General features: G+C 47.7%; 1 protein-coding gene across 1 annotated transcript in view; it reads right to left on the bottom strand.

Moving 5' to 3' along the window:
* The window catches only part of dchs1a (dachsous cadherin-related 1a), a 241,409-nt gene that overhangs the window by 43,305 nt on the left and 177,448 nt on the right, over window positions 1-20,656 (bottom strand). Inside the window, exons 9-14 of the mRNA XM_052026374.1 lie at window positions 19,191-19,348; window positions 16,592-17,435; window positions 16,184-16,423; window positions 15,765-15,890; window positions 15,182-15,391; window positions 4,620-5,480 (exon numbers count right to left, since the gene is read on the bottom strand). Of these exons, the coding sequence (XP_051882334.1) occupies window positions 4,620-5,480; window positions 15,182-15,391; window positions 15,765-15,890; window positions 16,184-16,423; window positions 16,592-17,435; window positions 19,191-19,348 (2,439 nt within the window). The remainder of the gene's footprint in view (window positions 1-4,619; window positions 5,481-15,181; window positions 15,392-15,764; window positions 15,891-16,183; window positions 16,424-16,591; window positions 17,436-19,190; window positions 19,349-20,656) is intronic.

Here is a 20,656-nt window from a genome sequence, read left to right as displayed (position 1 = left end):
GTGGGACACCACTAGTCACAGCCCTCCAATCCAAATGCACTCCCTCCACCACAACCCTCTGCTTTCTACAGGCAAGCCAATTCTGAATCCACACTGCCAAGCCTCCCTGAATCCCTTGGCCTCTGACCTTCTGAAGAAGCCTACCATGCGGAACCTTATCAAACACCTTACTAAGATCCATGTAGACCACATCCACTGCACTACCCTCATCAATCTTCCTTGTCACGTCCTCAAAGAACCCTATCAGGCTTGTGAGGCAAGATCTTCCCTTCACAAAGGCTGGCTGTCCCTGATCAGTCCATGATTCTCTAAATGCTCATAGATCCTATCAGTAAGAATCCTTTCTAACAGCTTACCCACCACAGACATAAGGCTCACTGGTATGTAATTCCCTGGACTATCCCTACTACCTTTTTTGAATAAGGGGACAATATTTGCCACCGTCCAATCCTCCAGTACCATTCCCGTTGACAATGAGGACTCAAAGATCCTAACCAACGGTTCAGCAATCTCGTCCCCTGCCTCATGAAGCAGCCTGGGGAATATTCCGTCAGGCCCCAGGTACTTATCTGCCCTAATATTTTCTAACAGCTCCAACACATCCTCTCTCTTGATATCGACATACTCTAGAATATTACCATTACCAACACTATCCTCAGCATCATCAAGACCCCTCTCCTTGGTGAATACTGAAGAGAAGTATTCATTGACAACCTCACCCACTTCCACAGCTTCCAGGCACATCCTCCTACCTTTGTCTTTAATCGGACCTAACCTTTACTCTAGCCATCCTTCTGCTCTTCACATACGAGAAAAAAGCCTTGGGATTCTCCTTAACCCTACTCGCCAAAGCCTTTTCATGTCCCCTTCTCGCTCTCCTCAGCCCTTTCTTAAGTTTCTTCCTTGCTACTCTATATTCCTCACGAACCCCGTCCGATCCTTGCTGCTTACACCTTATGTATGCTGCCCTCTTCTTCCTAACTAGTTGTTCCACCTCTCTTGTCACCCATGGTTCCTTCACCCTACCATTCCTTCTCTGCCTCACCGGGAGAAATTTATCCCTAACATCCTGCAAAAGACCCCTGAACATCGACCACATCTCCATAGTACATTTCCCTTCAAAAATGTCACACCAATTCACACTCCCAAGTTCTCGCCTTATAGCCTCATAATTCGCCTTTCCCCAATTAAATATCTTCCCGTCCTCTTTGCTCCTATCCCTGTCCATGACAATGCTAAAGGTTATGGAACAATGGTCACTGTCCCCCAAATGCTGACCCACCGATAGATCTGTCACCTGACCTGGTTCATTATCTAAAACTAGATCTAATATGGCATTCCCTCTAGTCGGCCTGTCAACATACTGCGTCAGGAATCCGTCCTGGACACACTTAACAAACTCCGCCTCGTCTAAACCTTTGGCACTAAGTAGGTGCCAATCAATATTTGGAAAGTTGAAGTCTCCCATTATAATAACCCTGTTATTTTCGCATCTTTCCAAAAACTGCCTCCTAATCTGCTCCTCAGTATCCCTACTGCTACCAGGGGGCCTATAGAACACTCCCAGGAGGGTAACTGCTCCTTTCTTGTTCCTAACTTCCACCCATATTGACTCTAGAGAGGATCCTTCTACATTATCTACCATTTTGGCAGCTGTAACAGTGTCCCTGACCCGCATCGCCCCCCCTCCCCCACCCCATCCCTTTTAAAACACTGAAAACCAGGAATATTCAATATCCATTCCTGCCCTGATGTCAGCCATGTCTCCGTAATAGCCACAGTATCATAGTCCCATGTACTTATTCAAGCTCTCAGTTCATCTCCCTTATTCCTGGTGCTTCTTGCATTAAGTGAATGCACTTTAGCCCATCCACCTTACTACTTTTGTAGCCTGTACTCTGCTTCTCCTTCCTCAAAGCCTCTCTACCTGTCAGATCTGACTTTCCCCATCCCCTTCTTCCTCTGACCTACTCCTCTGGTTCCCTTCCCCCTGGCAATCTAGTTTAAACCCTCCTGAACCACCCCAGCAAACCTGGCTGCAAGGATATTGGCCCCCCCTCAGGTTCGGGTAACCCGTCCTCTCTGTACAGGTCCCACCTTCCCCAGAAGAGATCCCAATGATCCAAAAATCTAAAACCCTCCCTCCTGCACCAACTTCTCAGCCACGCATTTATCTGCCATCTCCTCCTATTCCTACCTTCACTATCGCGTGGCACTGGCAGCAATCCCGAGATCGCTACCCTTGAGGTCCTGTTCTTCAGCCTTCTGCCTAGCTCCCTAAACTCACTTTTCAGGACCTCATCCCTCTTCCCACCTATGTCATTGGTACCAACATGAACCACGACTTCTGGCTGTTCTCCCTCCCGCTCTAGAACCCTGTGGACCCGTTCAGTGACATCCCAGACCCTGGCACCTGGGAGGCAACATACCATCTGGGATTCATGCTCACTGCTACAGAACCTCCTATCTATTTCCCTGACTATCGAGTCCCCTATCACTACTGCCTTCCTCTTCTCCCTTCCCTTCTGAGCAGCAGGACCAGTCCCAGTGCCACAGACCTGGCTACTGCTGCTAGGCCCCAGCAGGTCATCTCCCTCAACAGCCTCCAAAGTGGAAAACCTGTTACTGAGGGGAACAGCCTCCGGGGTCCTCTGCTCTATCTGCCTGTTCGTTTTCTTTTTCCTTTTCCCTCCCCTGACAGTCACCCTTCTATCTACTTCCTGGACTCCAGTAGTACCGGCTCTAAGGGGGGGTGACCGTCTCCTGATGTACAGTATCTACATAACTCTCTCCCTCCCTGATGCTGCGCAGTGTTTGAAGCTGCAACTGCAGCACATCAATTCTGAGCTGAAGTTCCTCCAGCCTCAAGCACTTACTGCAGATGTGGCCATCGTTGACCACAGCAAGGTCCACGAGTTCCGACATCAAGCAGCTGCAGCACATCACCATGTCCTCCATCTGAACTAATTCTTTTGTTTTCCCCCTAGTTTTTCCTACTTAAAAATTTACACAATTTTTATACTTATACAATGAGATGGACTGTGACCTCACGATCTACCTTGTTGTGACCTTGCACCTTATCGCACTGCACTTTCTCTGTAGCTATGACACTTTACTCTGTACTGTTATTGTTTTTACCTGTACTACTTCAATGCACTTTGTACTAACTCAATGTAACTGCACTGTGTAATGAATTGACCTGTACGATCGGTTTGTAAGACAAGCTTTTCACTGTTCCTCGGTACAAGTGACAATAATAAACCAATACCAATACACCTGTACACCACTGTGCTGCCCTTCAGGTGGGTCTGCCCTGCTGGCAGAACCAGATGTAGCCAGGGATTGTCAATGAGGAGTGATTATGGGGTCAGACTCTGTAGTTATGAATCTCTCAGGCTCCCATTTGACTTTTCCTCAAGACATCTGTGAGCTTCACTGGGCTGGAACGAGTTTGCCATGTCTGAACTTGCCAGTGATCAGCTGGTTTTATTCTCCCTCGGTTTGAACACAGCAGCAAGGGCACAACTGAGTCGGTTTTGGGCCATTTTGTGGGGATTTTAGAGCTAAAATCAGCACAACATTGTGGGCTGAATGGCCTGTCCAGGTCTGTACTGTTCTGTGTTCTATGTAACCTTATGGGTGGGACTGGGGTCACACACAGACCAGACCAAGTGAGGACATCAGTGAAACTGATGGGTGTTCACAACAATCTGGAGTTTTGCTACCACCGTTTACCACAACCCTTTCCTTGTTCTTCATGTCAAAGTGGATCACAACACTCAGAGATCCACAGCACGGAAACAGGCCCTTTGACCCAACTAGTCCATGCACGTCCACTTCTCTGCACTAACTGTGGCCTTCCCTGTTGACCATTCACCACCCCACCACACCACCTCTAGCTCTCAAACTCTGTCAGGTTTCATTTGCTGCCAAGGCTGTTTTGTGATCCAGAGACCAAGACGGACAGTGAGGGCTCAGGGCATGTGGTGTACAGGTGTACAGGTGGTGTAAGAGTAAAGGCTCAAAGCATCAGGTCAAACATGAAACAGACAGACCAAGCAGCTCCTTGGACAGCTCCAGTTTTCAATGAAAAGGCTGAATCTGTCTTATCCCATTCCTCCTGATCCCCCAATTCCCTGTGTCCCTGACCTATCATCCGCAGCCTTGGATATGCTCATTGACTGAGCAGCCACTGCCCCTGAATAAATCTTCACTGTCTGCCTAAAGAACAACAACTCCTTGCTTTAGTCCAAAGTGTCTGGCTCCTTATCCAGAACCTGCCCCTTACTTCCCAACCCTCCACCGAGCAAAGAGCCTTTCAGTACCTCTGCTGTCTATCGCCCCCAAAAATACAGCATCGGCCAAGTTCACTCCCATGTGCATGTGAGATGTGAGTGTGTGTGTGTGTGCATGTGTGTGCATGCATGCGTGATGTGTGTCATGTGAATGTGTGTGGGATGGGAGTGTGTGTGTGTGTGTGATGTGTGAGTGTGTGTGTGAGATGTGAGTGTGTGATGTAAGTGAGTGTGTGTGTGATGTGTGTGCGATGTGTGTGTGTGATGTGAGAGATGTGGGTGTGCACATTTGTGACGGTGCGCGGGCAGAGCCTGCTCTGTTACCTGGAGCGGAATTCTCAGCCAGAGCCACATCGCTGATGCTGCGCCTGAAACGGATGCCATGGTAACGCTCCTCCTTGAGGTAAACCATCACAACACCAGTGGAGGAGCGAGCTGGTGAACCTTGGTCTGTGGCCACCACAAACAACGTGCGCTCACTCAGACTCATTGAGCTCACCGAGTTCATCAGGCGAATCTCTCCAGTGAAGGAATTGATGCTGAACCCTGCAACCACACTGGAGAAACGATAGAATATGGAGGCATTGGCACCAAAATCCTTGTCCTCTGCCTTCATGGTGGCCACCACCTGGTTGACTGGAGTGTGTTTGGAGATGTTTACGATGAGTGGGTCAATGAGGAAGTGCGGAGAATTGTCATTAACGTCCTTCACAACAACTTCTACCCGAGTGGTGGAACTCCTAGGATGAGAGGGTGCAGAGTCCACAGCTTGGACCAGGAATGTATAAGATGTTTGCTTCTCCCGATCCAGGGGCATGGCCGTGCTGACCTTTCCCATCTTGTCGATGCCAAACATACCTAGTGACTCGCTGCTCAGGTAGTAGAACACCTCTCCATTGGAACCTGCATCGGCGTCAGTTGCAAGGACTTGGACAACCACAGTGCCAACCGCACTGTCCTCTTGGACCTCGGCCATGTAGGTCGACTCCTTGAAGGTGGGAGAATTGTCATTGATGTCCAACACGTGTACAAAGACAGAGACTGAGCTGCTGCGTTGGGGCTTTCCCTGATCCCATGCCACAATGGTCAAAGTATAGAGTGACATTGATTCCCTGTCCAGACCTGTGTTTGTGGACAAGACTCCACTGCTCCTGTCGATGCTAAAGTGCCCACTTGGATCACCCTCTGTGGAAGGAGACAAAGTAAACATCAAAGTAAAGTCTTTCATCATAAGGGAACTGCATAATTTAAAATTCTCATTTCTCTTTCAATCCCTCTGACTTGTTCCCCACCCCACCTTCCCAATCCAATTGCCATGATCTCCTACAAACTCATATGAAATTCAACGACCGGCTTCATACCTAATTTCCATCACTCCACCATTATTCTGAAAATCTGCTCTCTAGGTTCCCACACAAAGGGAAAGTCTCCTCAGTATCCATCCTTCCAATCCTCCTCGGAATCTTATAAGTTTCAAAGCATATAAAGGTCTACTTTATCTGGGATAAAGCAGACAAAGTGTGAGGACTTTGTACGTTCCCCCCCGTGTCTGCGTGGGTTTCCTCCGGGTGCTCCAGTTTCCCCCCACATTCTAAAGATGTACAGGTTAGGAAGTTGTGGGCATGCTATGTTGGCGCCGGAAGCGTGGCAACACTTGCGGGCTGCCCCCAGAACACTCTACACAAAACATGCATTTCACTGTGTGTTTTGATGTACATGTGACTAATAAAGATATCTTATCTTCAGTGCAAGCACATCCTTCCTTACCAATGGGGAGAGAACTCTATACATTCAGTACTCCAGGTGTGGTCTCACCTGCGGCCCTGCACTTAATGAAGTACTGCAGGTGTGGTCTCACCCGTGGCCCTGCACTTAATGCAGTACTCCAGGTGTGGTCTCACCTGTGCTCTGCACTTCCCTACTTTTATACTTCACTTTTTGCAGTCATGGCCACATTATATTTGCCTTCCTAATTACTGGCAGTGCCTGTGTGCTGACTCTGTGCTCAAGCCCATGAACTCCCAGTACAGCAGTCTGCCCGTGCTCTCCATTCAAACATACAGCACGGGAACAGGCCATTCTGCCCACGATGTCGTGCTGAACTAATTAAACTTGTAGCTATATAGGTCCCTGGTCAAACCCCACTTGGAGTATTGTGCTCAGTTCTGGTCACCTCACTACAGGAAAGATGTGGAAGCCATAGAGAGGGTACAGAGGAGATTTACAAGGATGCTGCCTGGAATGCGGAGCATGCCTTATGAAAGCAGGTTGAGGGAACTCGTCCTTTTCTCCTTGGAGAGACGGAGGATGAGGGGGGACGTGATAGAGGTGTATAAGATGATGAGAGGTATTGATCGGGTAGATAGTCAGAGGCTTTTCCCCAGGGCTGAAATGGTGGCCACAAGAGGACATAGGTTTAAGGTGCTGGGGAGTAGATATAGAGGAGATATCAGGGGTAAGTTTTTTACTCAGAGAGTGGTGGGTGCATGGAATGGGCTGCCGGCAACGGTGGTGGAGGCGGATACAATAGGGTCTTTCAAGATACTGTTAGATAGGTACATGGAGCTGAGAAAAATAGAGGGCTATGGGTAAGCCTAGTAATTTCTAGTCTAGGGACATGTTTGGCACAGCTTTGTGGGCCGAAGGCCCTGAATTGTGCTGTAGTTTTTCTATGTTTTCTATGTTTGTAATTAGAAGTCTACTAAACTAATCCCTTCTGCCTACTCAAGGTCCATATTCCTGTATTCTCTGCACATTCATGTATCTATCTAAGAGCCCCTTAAACCCCTCTATCATACCTGCCTCCACCACCACCCCTGGCAGCACATTCCAGGCACCCGCCACTCTCTGTGTAAAAAACCTGCCCCACACATCTCCTTTGAACTTTCCCCTCTCACCTTAAATGCATACCTACTGGTACTAGACATTTCGACCCTGAGAAAAAGATATCAACTTTCTAAAATTTTATAATAATTTATAACTATAATTTTATAAATCTCTACCAGGTCTCCCCTCAGCCTCTGCTGCTCCAGAGAAAACAACCCAAGTTTGTCCAACCTCTCCTTTTAGCTCATATCCTCTAATCCAAGCAGCATCCTGGTGAACCTCTTCTGCATCCTCTCCAAAGCCTCCACATCCTTCCTGCAATGTGGCGACCAGAACTGAATGCAATACTCCAGATGTGGCTTAACCAGAGTTTTATAAAGCTGCAATATAACTTCCCGACTCTTGAACACAGAGCCTCTTATAGGAGGTTTCCAGCCGTGGATAAACTCATGTTGGCTCACACTTTAGACCACTGTGAAATATTGCTTTTACTCAACTCATCTACATTTCTTTGCAGACAGTGTCCTCTTCCCACTTATCCTTGCATTAATGTGGACACAACATATCTGCGTCCTTCCTCCGAGTCAGGATAATGAATGTAAACAGATGAGTCCTCGGCACTGATCCTTGAGGCACTGATTACAGTTTCACAACCTGAAAATGACGGTTTATCCCCACCCACCGTTTTCTGTTAGTTAACCAATCCCCTATCCCTGCTAGTACATTACTTCCAAAACCAGAGCTCTTGTTTATTTTCCTTTTCTCCCTTTTCTGCCTAGTTTGTATGAGACATTAGTTGGGTCACAACTGGAGTACTGCGTCCAATTCTGGTCACTTCTCATTGGAAAGATTGTGAAGGTGCCAGAGGGTGCAGACAGATTTACTGGAATGGTTCCAGGGATGAGGGATTTCAGCCCCGACATTCAGTTACAAGTGGTCTGTCAGGATTTTAGAAGATTCTTGACAAGATCCCACAGAGTAAGCTGATCAAAAATGTAAAAGCCCATGAGATCGAAGTGAAAGAGGAAAATTAAAACCGGGTCAGTGGGAGGAAGCAAAGTGGAAGTGTTGATGGGGTTTTGTGACTGGGGTTCCACAGGGCTCCAGACAGTCTCTTGCTTTGTGTAATACAATATTTATTAATGATTTAGACCTACATGTTGGTGGCATGATAAAGAAGTCTGCAGATGATTGCGTGCTTCGTGGTGAAGAGAAATGCCTTAGACTACAGGAAGATGTAGATGACCAAGTACAATTTGGGAAGGAAAGTGGCAAATGGGATAGTCCTGAGAAGTGGAGCAAGATAGGAATGTGCAATAACTGGGAGAGTGCTGAGTGGGGTGGAGAAAGGACAGAGGCACCGTGAAGACTAGATCCACAGATCCTTAAAGACAACAGGGTAGGTCAATAAATGGTGAAGATGATTGTGGGATGCTTTCCTTTATGAGAGAACAGTGAAATATAAGACCAGGGAGGTTTTTCAAGAAATGTACAGAACACAACTTGGCCACAACTGGAGAACTGCATGTGGTTCTGGTCACCACATTACAGGAGAGATGTGAGCGCACTGGAGAGGGGCAGAGATTATTTATGAAGAGGTTGCCAGGACTGGAATATTTTAGTTGTGAGGAAAGTTTGGACAGTTGGGGTTGTTTACTATTGAATAAGGGAGGCTGAGGAGAGTCCATATTTTCTCCTGACATAGAAGCAGACCACTTGGCTCAGGGACAACCTGATAGAAGTTAGTAAAATTATGAGAAGAATAGATAAAGTGGACAGCCGGTATCTTTTTCTGAGGGTTGAAATGTTCAGAGGCCATGCACTGAAGGTGAGGGAGTAAGTTTAACGGAGATGTGTGGGGCAAATGTTTTACACAGAGAGTGGTGGGTGCCTGGAACAGGCTGCTAGGGGAGATGGTGGAGGCAGATATGATAGAAGTGTTTAAGAGGATGTTGGACAGACATGTGGACATTCAGGGAATGGAGGGATATGAAACATGTGCAGGCAGATGTGCAGTTTAAATTGACATCATGATCGGCACAGACATTGTGGGCTGAAGGGCCTTTTCATTTCCCTTCTCATCCTTCTCCTAATTACTTCAAATCTCTGTACAAGGCAGATCAGAAAAACATAGCCCATACTCTGTGATTTCAACCCTCACTTCCCTCAGCAGGCTGGGACACATCCCAATTGGACTGGGTGATGTCCTCCTGAAGTACAGCCAACCTTTCCACTCACTTCCTTTATCAACTTTTATCTCAGCGGTTTCTCAACCACCTCCTGTCTACCCCGACCATGGCAGCTTCTCCCTTGGTCAACAGCTGTAAGGAGCTCAGTTAGTACCTCGGTCATGCCTCTGGATCCATGAGCAGTTCTAATCCCCAACATGAACCGGCTTCCTCATTCTAATCATTCAGTATTTATAAACATTCATTATTTATATGCTTGTGGAAGATGTGTTGATTCCCATTAGCATTCAGTTTACATGAACAGTCTCTCTGGCTCTTGTTTCTCTTTCTACAAGTTCTTTCTTTGGTCTGATTTTTACTTTTGCTTCCAGTGCATCAAGCACCCCTCATTCTGCATTACCTTCCCATCTCTTTAGGCTTCAAAAGGATATAAAACAAAACTTTGTCAGTGTCTCACTAAAGGAGAGAGAAAAAATCTCCCAGAAACACTGAAGAACCACAGGTCCAGAGCAAGTGAGGAAACACAATCGATATTTGTGAAAAATACCTCTTCCCCCAAACTCACTAGCTTCCATGTCCTTCTCCTCGAGAGGTCTCGTTGGGCTGAAGGACCTGTATTGCTCTGTGACTCCAAGTATTTGTTTATGATCTTTTCTATTTCCCATGGCTCCACACATAGATTACCACGTTGATCCTTAAGGGGACCTAGCATCTCCCTAGTTACCCCTTTATTCTTCATGTATTTACAGAATCAATATCCATGCTGATCTTTTGCATTTTTTTGATCATCTGTATTAATCCAGTTTGCCCATGTTAGGAACGTATTTATCTAGGCATTAACTAGTTAGGTACTTGTCTAAATGTCTCTTAAGTGTTCCAGATATCAACCACTCCCTGTGTAAAAAACGTTCCCTGTAAAACTCTTTCCCCTCACCTGAAACCTAAGCCCCTTGTATTGGGAAAAAAGATTCTATCTACCATATTGATGCAGCTTATAATTTTATACATCTTCTATCATAGAACCATAGAACACTACAGCACAGAAAACAGGCCATTCGGCCCTTCTAGTCTGTGCTGAAACTTCATTCCGCAAGTCCCATTGACCTGCATCCAGTCCATAACCCTCCAGACCTCTCCCATCCATGTAGCTATCTAATTTATTCTTAAAACTTAAGAGTGAGCCCGCATTTACCACGTCAGATGGCAGCTCGTTCCACACTCCCACCACTCTCTGAGTGAAGAAGTTCCCCCTAATGTTTCCCCTAAATCTTTCCCCTTTCACCCTAAAGCCATGTCCTCTCATATTTATCTCTCCTAATCTAGGTAGAAAGAGCCTACTCACATTTACTCTGTCTATACCCCTCATAATTTTGTAAACCTCTATCAAATCTCCCCTCATTCTTCTGCGCTGCAAGGAATAAAGTCCTAACCTGTTCAATCTTTCCCTGTAACTCAACTCCTGAAGACACGGGAACATTCTAGTAAATCTTCCCTGCACTCTTTCAATCTTACACATAGCCTTCCTATAGTTAGGTGACCAGAACTGCACACAATACTCCAAATTTGGCCTCACCAATGTCTTACACAACCTCACCATAACATCCCAACTCCTGTACTCAATACTTTGATTTATGAATGCCAGGATGCCAAAAGCCTTCTTTACAACCCTGTCTACCTGTGACACCACTTTCAGGGAATTATGTATCTGAACTCCCAGATCCCTTTGTTCCTCTGTACTCCCCAGTGCCCTACCATTTACTGTGTATGTCCTACCTTGATGTGTCCTTCCAAAATTCAACACCTCACACTTGTCTGCATTAAATTCCATCTGCCATTTTCTGGCCCATTTTTCCAGTTGGTTCAGATCCCTCTGCAAGCTTTGAAAGCCTTCCTCGCTGTCCACAATGCCTCCAATCTTAGAGTCATCAGCAAACTTACTGATCCAATTTACCACATTATCATCTAGATCATTGATATAGACAACAAACAATCTTCTCCCACACAGCCAATTTCGAATCTGGTTTACAACCTCTTCATGGATACCTCATGTCTGAACCTTCTGAACTAACCTCCCATGTGGGACCTTGTCAAAGGCCTTACTGAAGTCCATGTAGACATCGTCCACAGCCTTTCCTTCATCTACTTTCTTGGTAACCTCCTTGAAAAACTCTACAGATTTGTTAAACACTATCTACCATGCACAAGGCCATGCTGACTATCCTTAATCAGCCCTTGGCTGTCCAAATACTTGTATACCCGATCTCTCAGAACACCTTCCAATAATTTACCTACCACGGATGTCAAGCTCACCTGGTTTACTTTTAGAGCCTTTTTTAAACAACGGAACAACATGAGCTACCCTCCAGTCCTCCGGCACCACACCCGTGGCTAAGGACATTTTAAATATATCTGTCAGGGCCCCTGCAATTTCTACACCAGTCTCTCTCAAGGTCCAAGGAAATAGCATGTCAGGCCGAGGGGATTTATCGACCTTTATTCGCTGTAAGGCAGCAAGCACCACCTCCTCTTTAATCTCTATATTTTCCATGACACTACTGCTTGTTTCCCTTCCTTCCATATACCCTGTGCCAGTTTCCTGAGTAAATACTGATGCAAAAAAACTGTTTAAGATCTCCCCCATCTCCAAGGTTGCAATCTCAGGACTGCTACCCATGCCACGTGCTAGTGAGGCTAGAAATCGGAAGATCATGCAGCTAAATACGTGGCTAAGGAGGTGGTGCAGGAGGGAGGGCTTCATGTTTCTGGACAATTGAGCTTTGTTCCAGGGAAGGTGGGACCTGTTGCAACAGGACAGTTTGCACCTGAACTGGAGGGGAACTAACATACTTGCGGGTAGGTTTACTAGTGCTGCTCCGGGGGCTTTAAACTAGATTTGCAGGGGGAGGGGAACCGGAGTGTTAGAGCAGATAGTGAGGTGGAGGAGATTAAAGGTCATGCGAGGACTGCAGGTATCGACAGAAATCAAAGGTTTGTACGTGATAGAAATGTTCTCAGGTGCATCTATTTCAATGCAAGGAGTATTGTAGGTAAGGCAGATAAGTTTAGGGCACAGATTGACACGTGGGATTACGACATTATTGCTATTAGTGAGACCTGGTTGCAGGAGGGGCAGGACTGGCAGCTTAATGTTCCGGGCTTCCGTTGTTTCAGACGTGATAGAGGGGGAGGGATGAAAGGGGGAGGAGCGGCATTACTGGTCAGGGAAAATATCACAGCTGTGCATAGACAGGACAGCCCAGAGGGCTCGTCTACAGAGGCCACATGGGTGGAGCTGAGGAACAGGAAAGGTGTGGCTACACTAATAGGGTTGTATTATAGACCGCCCAATAGTCAGAGAGAATTGGAGGAACAAATCTGTAGAGAGATAGCAGACTGATGTAAGAAACAGGAAGTTGTAATAGTTGCGGATTTTAACTTTCCACATATTGACTGGGACTCCCACACTGTGAAAGGCTGGATGGCTTGGAATTTGTCAAATGCGTTCAGGAAAGTTTTCTAAATCAATATATAGAGGTACCAATGAGAGAGAATGCAATACTTGATCTCCTATTAGGGAACCAAACAGGTCAGGTGACAGAAGTATGTGTAGGTGAATATTTTGGGTCCAGTGACCACAATGTCATTAGTTTCAAGTTAATTATGGATAAGGATAGGTCTGGTCCTCGAGTGGAGGTTCTAAATTGGAGAAAGGCCAATTTTATGGAAATGAGAAAGGATCTAGGTAGGGTGGATTGGGATAAGTTGTTCTCTGGCAAGGATGTGTTCAGTAAGTGGAAGGCCTTCAAAGGCGAAATTTTGAGAGTGCAGAGTTTGCATGTTCCTGCCAGGATTAAAGGCAAAGTTAACAAGCATAGGCAACCTTGGTTTTCAAGGGATATTAGTGATCTTGTTAAGAAAAAGAGAGAGGTGTATAGCAGGTATAGGCAACTAGGAACAAATGAGGTTCTTGAAGAGTATAGAAAATGTAAGAAAATACTAAAGAAGGAAATCAGGAAGGCAAAAAGAAGACATGAGGTTGCTCTGGCAGATAATGTGAAGGTAAACCCGAAGGGTTTCTACAAGTATATTAAGAGTAAAAGGATAGTAAGGGACAAAATTGGTCCCCTAGAAGATCAGAGTGGTCGTCTATGTGTGGAGCCTCAGGAGATGGGGGGGATCTCTGTCTTCTCCCACACAGCCGATTTCAACTTTGCACCTAACTCTCCATACTCTCTTTGCATGACCTCCTCCTCCTTCCTATCCACGTCATTGGTCCCTACATGTCACTCCTCAGCTTCCTTCGCTCCAGGGAAAACAAGCCCAGCCTGTCCAATCTACCCCCTTAACTAGAGCCCTCCAATCCAGGCAACATCCTGGTGAATCTCCTCTGCACTCTCTCCAGCACAACCACATCCTTCCTATAGTGTGGTGACCAGAACTGCTCACACTTCTCCAAGTGCGGTCTAACCAGTGATTTGTAAAGTTGCAACATAATGTCCCGACTTTTATGTTCTATACTCAAATCTATGAAGGCAAGCATGCCATATGCCTTTTTCACCATCCTATTGACCTGTGCTGCCAATTTCAGGGAACTATGGACCTAGTCCCCAAACTCCCCAACATTCCATTGTGCCCTACCATTCACTGTATATGTCTGACCAGTATTTGACTTCCCAAAATGCATCATCTCACATTAGTCAGGATAAAATTCCATCTGGTGACGCTCCACCCACTTTCCATCTGATCTGTATCCAGCTGTAGCCCTAGACACCCTTCCTCGCTATCCACAACACCACCAACCTTTGTGTCATCCGCAGACTTACTAATTATACCTCCTACATTCACATCAAGTCGCTGATGTATATCACAAACAATCTGTGCATACACCACTGGTCACAGACTTGAATTGAAAAGCATATTTCCACCATCACCCTCTGTCTCCTATCACAAAGTCAGTTTTGGATCCAGTTGCCTTGGATCCCCTGTGCTTTAACCTTCTGGACCAGTCTACTATGCAGGACCATGTCCATTGCCTTACTGAAGTCCATGAAGACTGTGTCTTCATCATTAATCTTCTTAATTACCTCCTCAAAAACTCAATGAATGAAACAGGATATCCCCCACACAAAGCCATGCCGACTGTTGCTGATCAGCTCCTGGCTTTCCAAGTGTACACAAACCCTATCCCTCAGAGTTTTCTCCAATAATTTCCCCGCCTGTGGTTCCCTGGCTTATCCTTGCTGCCCTTTATTTAAGGAACAGCATTAGCTATCCTTCAGTCTGATGCTACCTGATCTGTGGCCAACTTGGTATTGGAATTAGTTTATTATTGTCACTTGTACCGAGGTACAGTGAAAAACTTGTCTTGCACACCGATCGTACAGATCAATCCTTCATTGCTGCTCTCTAATCCTCACACACCCTTGCACTATTTGCTACTCTAGCACCCAAGCCATTGCACACATTCTCTCTCTTTCCCAGTCCTCTGCCTTGACTGTGTAGGGGTAACACCTCCCGAAATGTGGTGTTGACACAATAACCGGAGTAGCAGTGTAACTGACACCAGCTGGTGACCAGGTGCCATCACTTAGTGCTCGAGCTCCTCCGACTGACCACACTTCCTACACCTGTGGTGTCCAGGACGTGAGGGCAGTGAGATCTCACATGCCACTGGATGCACTGGTGTCCTCTGCAGGGTTTTCTTCACTGCAATTAGGACTAAAATTCCACCAACTGTCTCCAAGGAAACTTCAAATCTTCATTACATTGATCATGAACTTCTGATAGCCATTCACCAAGTAAATACCCATTCACCACACATTCCCTTGCACACCCAAACACACTTGGCCACTGGTAGTCACACTTGCTCACCAACGATCCCATATTCCACACGACCATTTTCACCAGAATCTTTGTCCGTGGCCTTAATTGTGAACAGCATCACACGGTGCTGGTTCTCTGGCACCTGCAGCTGATATACGTCCTTGTCAAACTGTGGGATGTTGTCATTTTCATCCTCAACCCTGATGCAAACTGTCACCGTGGCAAAGTTTGGAGGAATTCCACCGTCTTTGGCATACACTGGAATGTAAATGTATGGAATCAGTGGGGTGGAGAGCAGCAGGTGAGCGAGATCACAGCGGAGACAGGGAGAGTGCTCAGAGAAGGCAGAGTGGAGAAAAGGAGACAGATAGACAAGAGGCTGGGGAGAAAGAGATGGAGATGACTGGGGAGGGGGTGGAGGAGAAAGAGAGAGAGAGAGAGAGATTGAGGGTGGGGGAAGGAGAGAAATAGGGAGCAAGAAGGGGGAGAGGGAGTGAAACGGAGAGATAGAGGGGAAGGAAGAGGGGGGAGAAAGAAAAAAAGAGATGTAGTAAGAGGGAGGGAGAGAGAGGGAGGGAGGGACGATGAGAAGATGCCCAACCTCTCTCCCCATTCAGTAGAAAGTCCTTACCTGTGACTAGGTGGAGATCCTGCTCCTCGCTGTCCAATGTCCGGCTGGTGCTGATAACTCCTGAGACTGGGTCAATGGAGAAGCTCCCATCCACCACCCCACCATACCTCAGGAGCCCGTTGGAACCTGCAGCAGTTGAAAACACATTACCCTGCTGCTGCCATCAGTACAGCTGAGGATTCACCCAAGGCCCTGGACACTGTTCCCCGTCACTGAGTGCATTAAATAGTATGAAGGTGCAAAGCTGCATCACACAGGCCACACCAGTTATTTTATCCAATCACAGTTAGAGCTTGGGCTGCTCCTCCTGTGCACACCGTTGTTACGGACTGTGCTTGGAGTGAGCGTCGCTGCCTTCCCTCACACACGTTACCCGCAGTCCCTGCACCAGCTTGTTAGGTTGTTGAGTGGATACTTACCTTGGTCTCTGTCAGTAGCCTGTAGTTGGATAACCAGGGTGCCTGGAGGTTGGTTCTCAGTGACTCGAGCCTCATATGCTGTCTGGTCAAACTTCGGCACCTCGTCGTTGATGTCAATCACCTGGATGTGGAGAGGCTGACTGGCAGTGCGGCTCACGGGGCCGTGATCAGATGCCTCCACTGTTAGGTTGAACCAACACTGTTCTTCACAATCCAGAGCCTTGACAATGGACAGCGCTCCTGCAATCAAACACACGGAGCTGTTACTCTTCAACCTGCCAACATCCCTACATTACTGACAAGGGGGGAGGAAAAGGGACGAGACCAAGCAGCCAGGTGTTGGGGGGGAATCAGACCAATGGGAAGACTGGGCGATCGGGGGGGACCTGGTTACTCCCGGCTCCTCACCTGTGTCTGGGCTGAGGTGGAAGTGTGTGTGTCCGTGCCCTGACTTGATGCGATAGGTAACCCGGCCATTCTCTCCCAGGTCGACATCCTGAGCAATGACGTGACAGAGCACTGATCCGACTGGCCGGTTTTCCAGCACGCTGACCATCGTGGGTGACAGGAACTGCGGGCTGTTGTCATTCTTGTCGGCTACGAGGACCCGGACGGTGGCCGCCGAGGACTTGCGTTGGCTGCTGTTGACGGCCTGGTCTGTGGCCTGGACTACAAGGAGGAAGGAGGCAGTGAGCTCCCGGTCAATGGGCACTGCAGCCGTCAGCACCCCTGAGACCGGATCCAGCCGCAGCTGGGGTTCTGGGGGTGTCTGGTGGAGCAGTGAGTATTGCACCTCACTGTTGGGACCGCTCCCGTCCTTATCGATAGCGTGGAAGCTGTAAATGGAGGCGCCGATGTCGACATTCTCACTGATGACGATGGTGATGGGATCCTCGGCAAAATGGGGAGGGTATTCATTCAAGTCCTGGATGTCGATGTCCACTAGGACGATGGTGCGGTGAGGGAAGCCACTTCTCAGATCATCAATGGCGACCTCCAGCTGGTAGTGGGAGCCCGACTCATAGTCCAGTTGTTGGGCCACATAGATCTCCCCTCCCAGCCTGTCGACCAGGAAATGGCCATCCCGATCTGTGCCCCCGACCACCGTGTAGGTCACCTCGCCGGCACCACGCACCGGTTGTTCACTGGAGGCCACCGACCCAATGATGGAGCCCGGTGCTGTTCCCTCAATGGACTGCAAGGTGATGGCACTGCTGTCAACCTGTGGTAAATTACTGGGGGAAGACAGCACCTGAAGGGTTAAACAAAGGCAGGTTAACAGTGGAGTGAGTGCGGGTAACTGGATCTACAGCAGGGGCAGCAGAGACTGAGGGGCAGGTGGGCGACAGTTGTCCCTACTCTGCAGAGAACATTGCAGAAAACATCCTCCACTCCCCCGTGCAACAACAACCTACAGTTACACAGCCCCTTCCACAGAGACAAAAGGATGATTGCAGCATGTTTACTATTGTCATGCAAGGTTATTTACACACAGCAAGATCCCACAAACAGCAATGGGGCAATGATCAGAAAGCCTGCAGAGCACCCAGGAGGCAGAGAGTGTCATGGATGAGAGCTTGAGGAAGGTGTCCACACCATAGGTTCAGCCAGGCAGTAGATGGGAGACCACCAGGAGGGGCAGAGAGTGCAGGAGTCCCCTGTCTCTAACAGGTATACCGCTTTGGATACTTTTGGGGAGGACAGTCTTTGAAGGGAAAGCAGCAGGGCAGCCAGATTAGTGGCACCATGACTAGCTCTGTTGTACACCAGGGAAGGTCACAGGCCAGTGATAGTGATGGGGACTCTTTAGTCAGGGGCGCAGACAGGGGTTTCTGTGGCCATGAGTGAGACTCCAGGATGGTCCCAGCAACATCCCTGTAGATGTTTTCTGCACCCTCTCTAGCACATGAGGGTAGAAAATCTCCAGGGCCTGATGACATCTATCCCGGGGTGTTCTGGGAAGGGAGGAGATTGCTGGGGCTCTGATAGAGATTTTTAGACAAGGGTGAGGTACCAGAAGACTGGAGAGCAGCTAATTTAGTTCCCATATTCAAGGTTGTCAGGAAACTACAGGCCAGTGAGCTTTACATCAGCAGTAGGGAAACAAATGGAAAACATTGTTAGGGATTGGGTTTGTGATCACTTGGAAAGGTAGGGACTGAGTGGGGGAGCCAGCAAGGTTTTGTGCAGGGGAAATCCTGCCACAAATCTGATTGAGTTTTTGAGGAGGTAACTAAGAAAATTGATGAAGATAGAGCAGTAGAGGTTGTTTACAGGGAATAGCAAGGCTCTTGACTAAGTCTTTTCTCTGTTCATATTGTGGCTAGGGGCTGGAATTCTTGTGGACTCCACGGTTAGTCCATCCTCTCTGTGGCCGCTCTCCAGCCATGTGGCAGCTGCAGCCACTCCTTGAGGGTCAAGGGCTGCATCTACTCCAGTCTGACGAGAGAGCAGGGTTGAAGGCAAAGGGCGGTTGTCAGACATTGGAACAGCCCTTGGAATGTGTGGAAAGACTGTCTTCTCCCTGAGGATTGAACAAGGGGCTCACTGTGGGCAGGGCCTTCCTCAGGTAGCACCCCCCCACCCCCCGGAGCCACTAGGTCGAGGGGTCCCTGGAGAGGGAGCAGACAACATCTGTGCTCACTGGAAGTTTCAAGTACATCCTGGACAGTGAGAGAAACGTTTTTATTTAAAATATTGTAAATAAAATGATTTTAAAAACAAAACAACAAACAAAAATACACAAAATGGGGGTCAGGGCTAAAAACCATAAAAATCATGGTTAGATATAGAACGATGCGGCCTCCACACTGCCCTGTCCATTACCCTAAATGATTCATTGTATTAATGAGCAAAGATAAACCAGTCCCATTTCATAGACCAACTCCTGGGTGAATAACCCTCTTTGTCTGGAGAAGGTGCATGTCTGTATCGGTTTGGGAGTGCTGGCTGACGACACACAGCCTGTTTTTGGGAACTGGTCACAAAACCCAGTGGGAACACGTACCTGGACACGGACAGTGAGAGGGGTGGTCTGAGGAGGATGACCACGGTCCTGTGCCAATACCATCAACTCGTACTCTGGCCTGTCACGCTGACGGAGTGTAGTGGCTGTTCGAAGCTCACCAGTTGTAGGGTGGAGAGAGAATCGCTGGGCCCAGGATCCTGCAGTGAGAGAGAAAGAGGTACGTAGGTCAGATACCCAATAACCCACAATCAGACCCAAATAACCCATCATCAGACCCAGATAACTCACCATCAGGACCAGGTAACCCAACATCAGGACCAGGTAATCCACCATCAGACCCAAATAACTCACCATCAGACCTAGATAATCCACCATCAGACCCAAATAACCCACCATCCGACCCAGGTAACCCACATCAGGACCAGGTAACCCACCACCACACCCAGATAACCCACTATCAGACCGAGGTAATCCACCAACAGACCCAAATAATCCACCATCAGACCCAGGTAACCCACCATCAGACCCAGGTAACACATCACCAGCCCAGTGAATTCACCACTTACACTTGGGAACTGTTCTACAAACACAAGGACGGAGAAGGCCACTCAGCGCCTCAAGTCCATTGCATAGGGACAGGAGGAGGAAGTATGTCCTACTGGATAATCCATTTCTTAATTTGATCTATTTGCATTGATTCTTTAACCTTTAAAATGCTTACCAAAAAATTCCAATCTCACTTTTGGAATTTTAAATGGATCCCCCATATCCTCACCCAGAGGGAGGTATACCTTTGGAATTCTCTACCCACGTACCAGTGCTAGAGATGCCAGAGCGATAGTTTAAGTTGAATGCTTGGCTAAAGAACCAGTGTGGTGGGGGAAGGGGGAGGGAGGGGAGTTGCTGGAGGCTTCAGACACCTGGATTTCAGGGCAGGTGGGACATGTACAAGAAGGAGGGGCACCAATATCCTTGCAGGGAGGGTTGTTAATGCTAGTCATCAGGGTCTAAACTAGTGTGGGAGGGGTGGGAACCAGAGCAATAGGTCAACAGGTGGAGTGATTGAGAAGTAGAGGTTGAGTCAAGGACAGGCAGGGCCAGGATAATGAACACGGCAGGACTGATGGTCTGAAGTGTGTACATTTTAATGCAAAGGATATAATGGGTAAGGCAGATGAGTTTATAGCCTGGAACTATGATGTTGTAGCCATTACAGAGACTTGGTTGAGAGAAGGGCAGGACTGGTATCTCAACATTCCAGGAATCAGATGTTTCAGACACGATAGCGAGGGATGTGAAAGAGGTGGGGGAGAATGTCACAGCTGCATTTAAAGAGGACATCTTGAAGGACTCATCCGGTGAGGCCATATGGGTAGAATGCAGGATTAAGAAAGGTGCAGTCTCTGTAATGAGGTTGTACAATTGGCCTCCCAGTAGCCAACGGGAGATAGAGGAACAGATGTGTGAGCAGATTGTGGAAAGATGTAAAAACAACAGAGTTGTTG

Source organism: Pristis pectinata, chromosome 11 (assembly GCF_009764475.1).
Source record: "Pristis pectinata isolate sPriPec2 chromosome 11, sPriPec2.1.pri, whole genome shotgun sequence".
Classification (NCBI taxonomy): Eukaryota; Metazoa; Chordata; class Chondrichthyes; order Rhinopristiformes; family Pristidae; genus Pristis; species Pristis pectinata.
The sequence above is the reverse complement of the archived record's forward strand: the minus strand, read 5'-3'. Positions and strand labels throughout refer to the sequence as shown.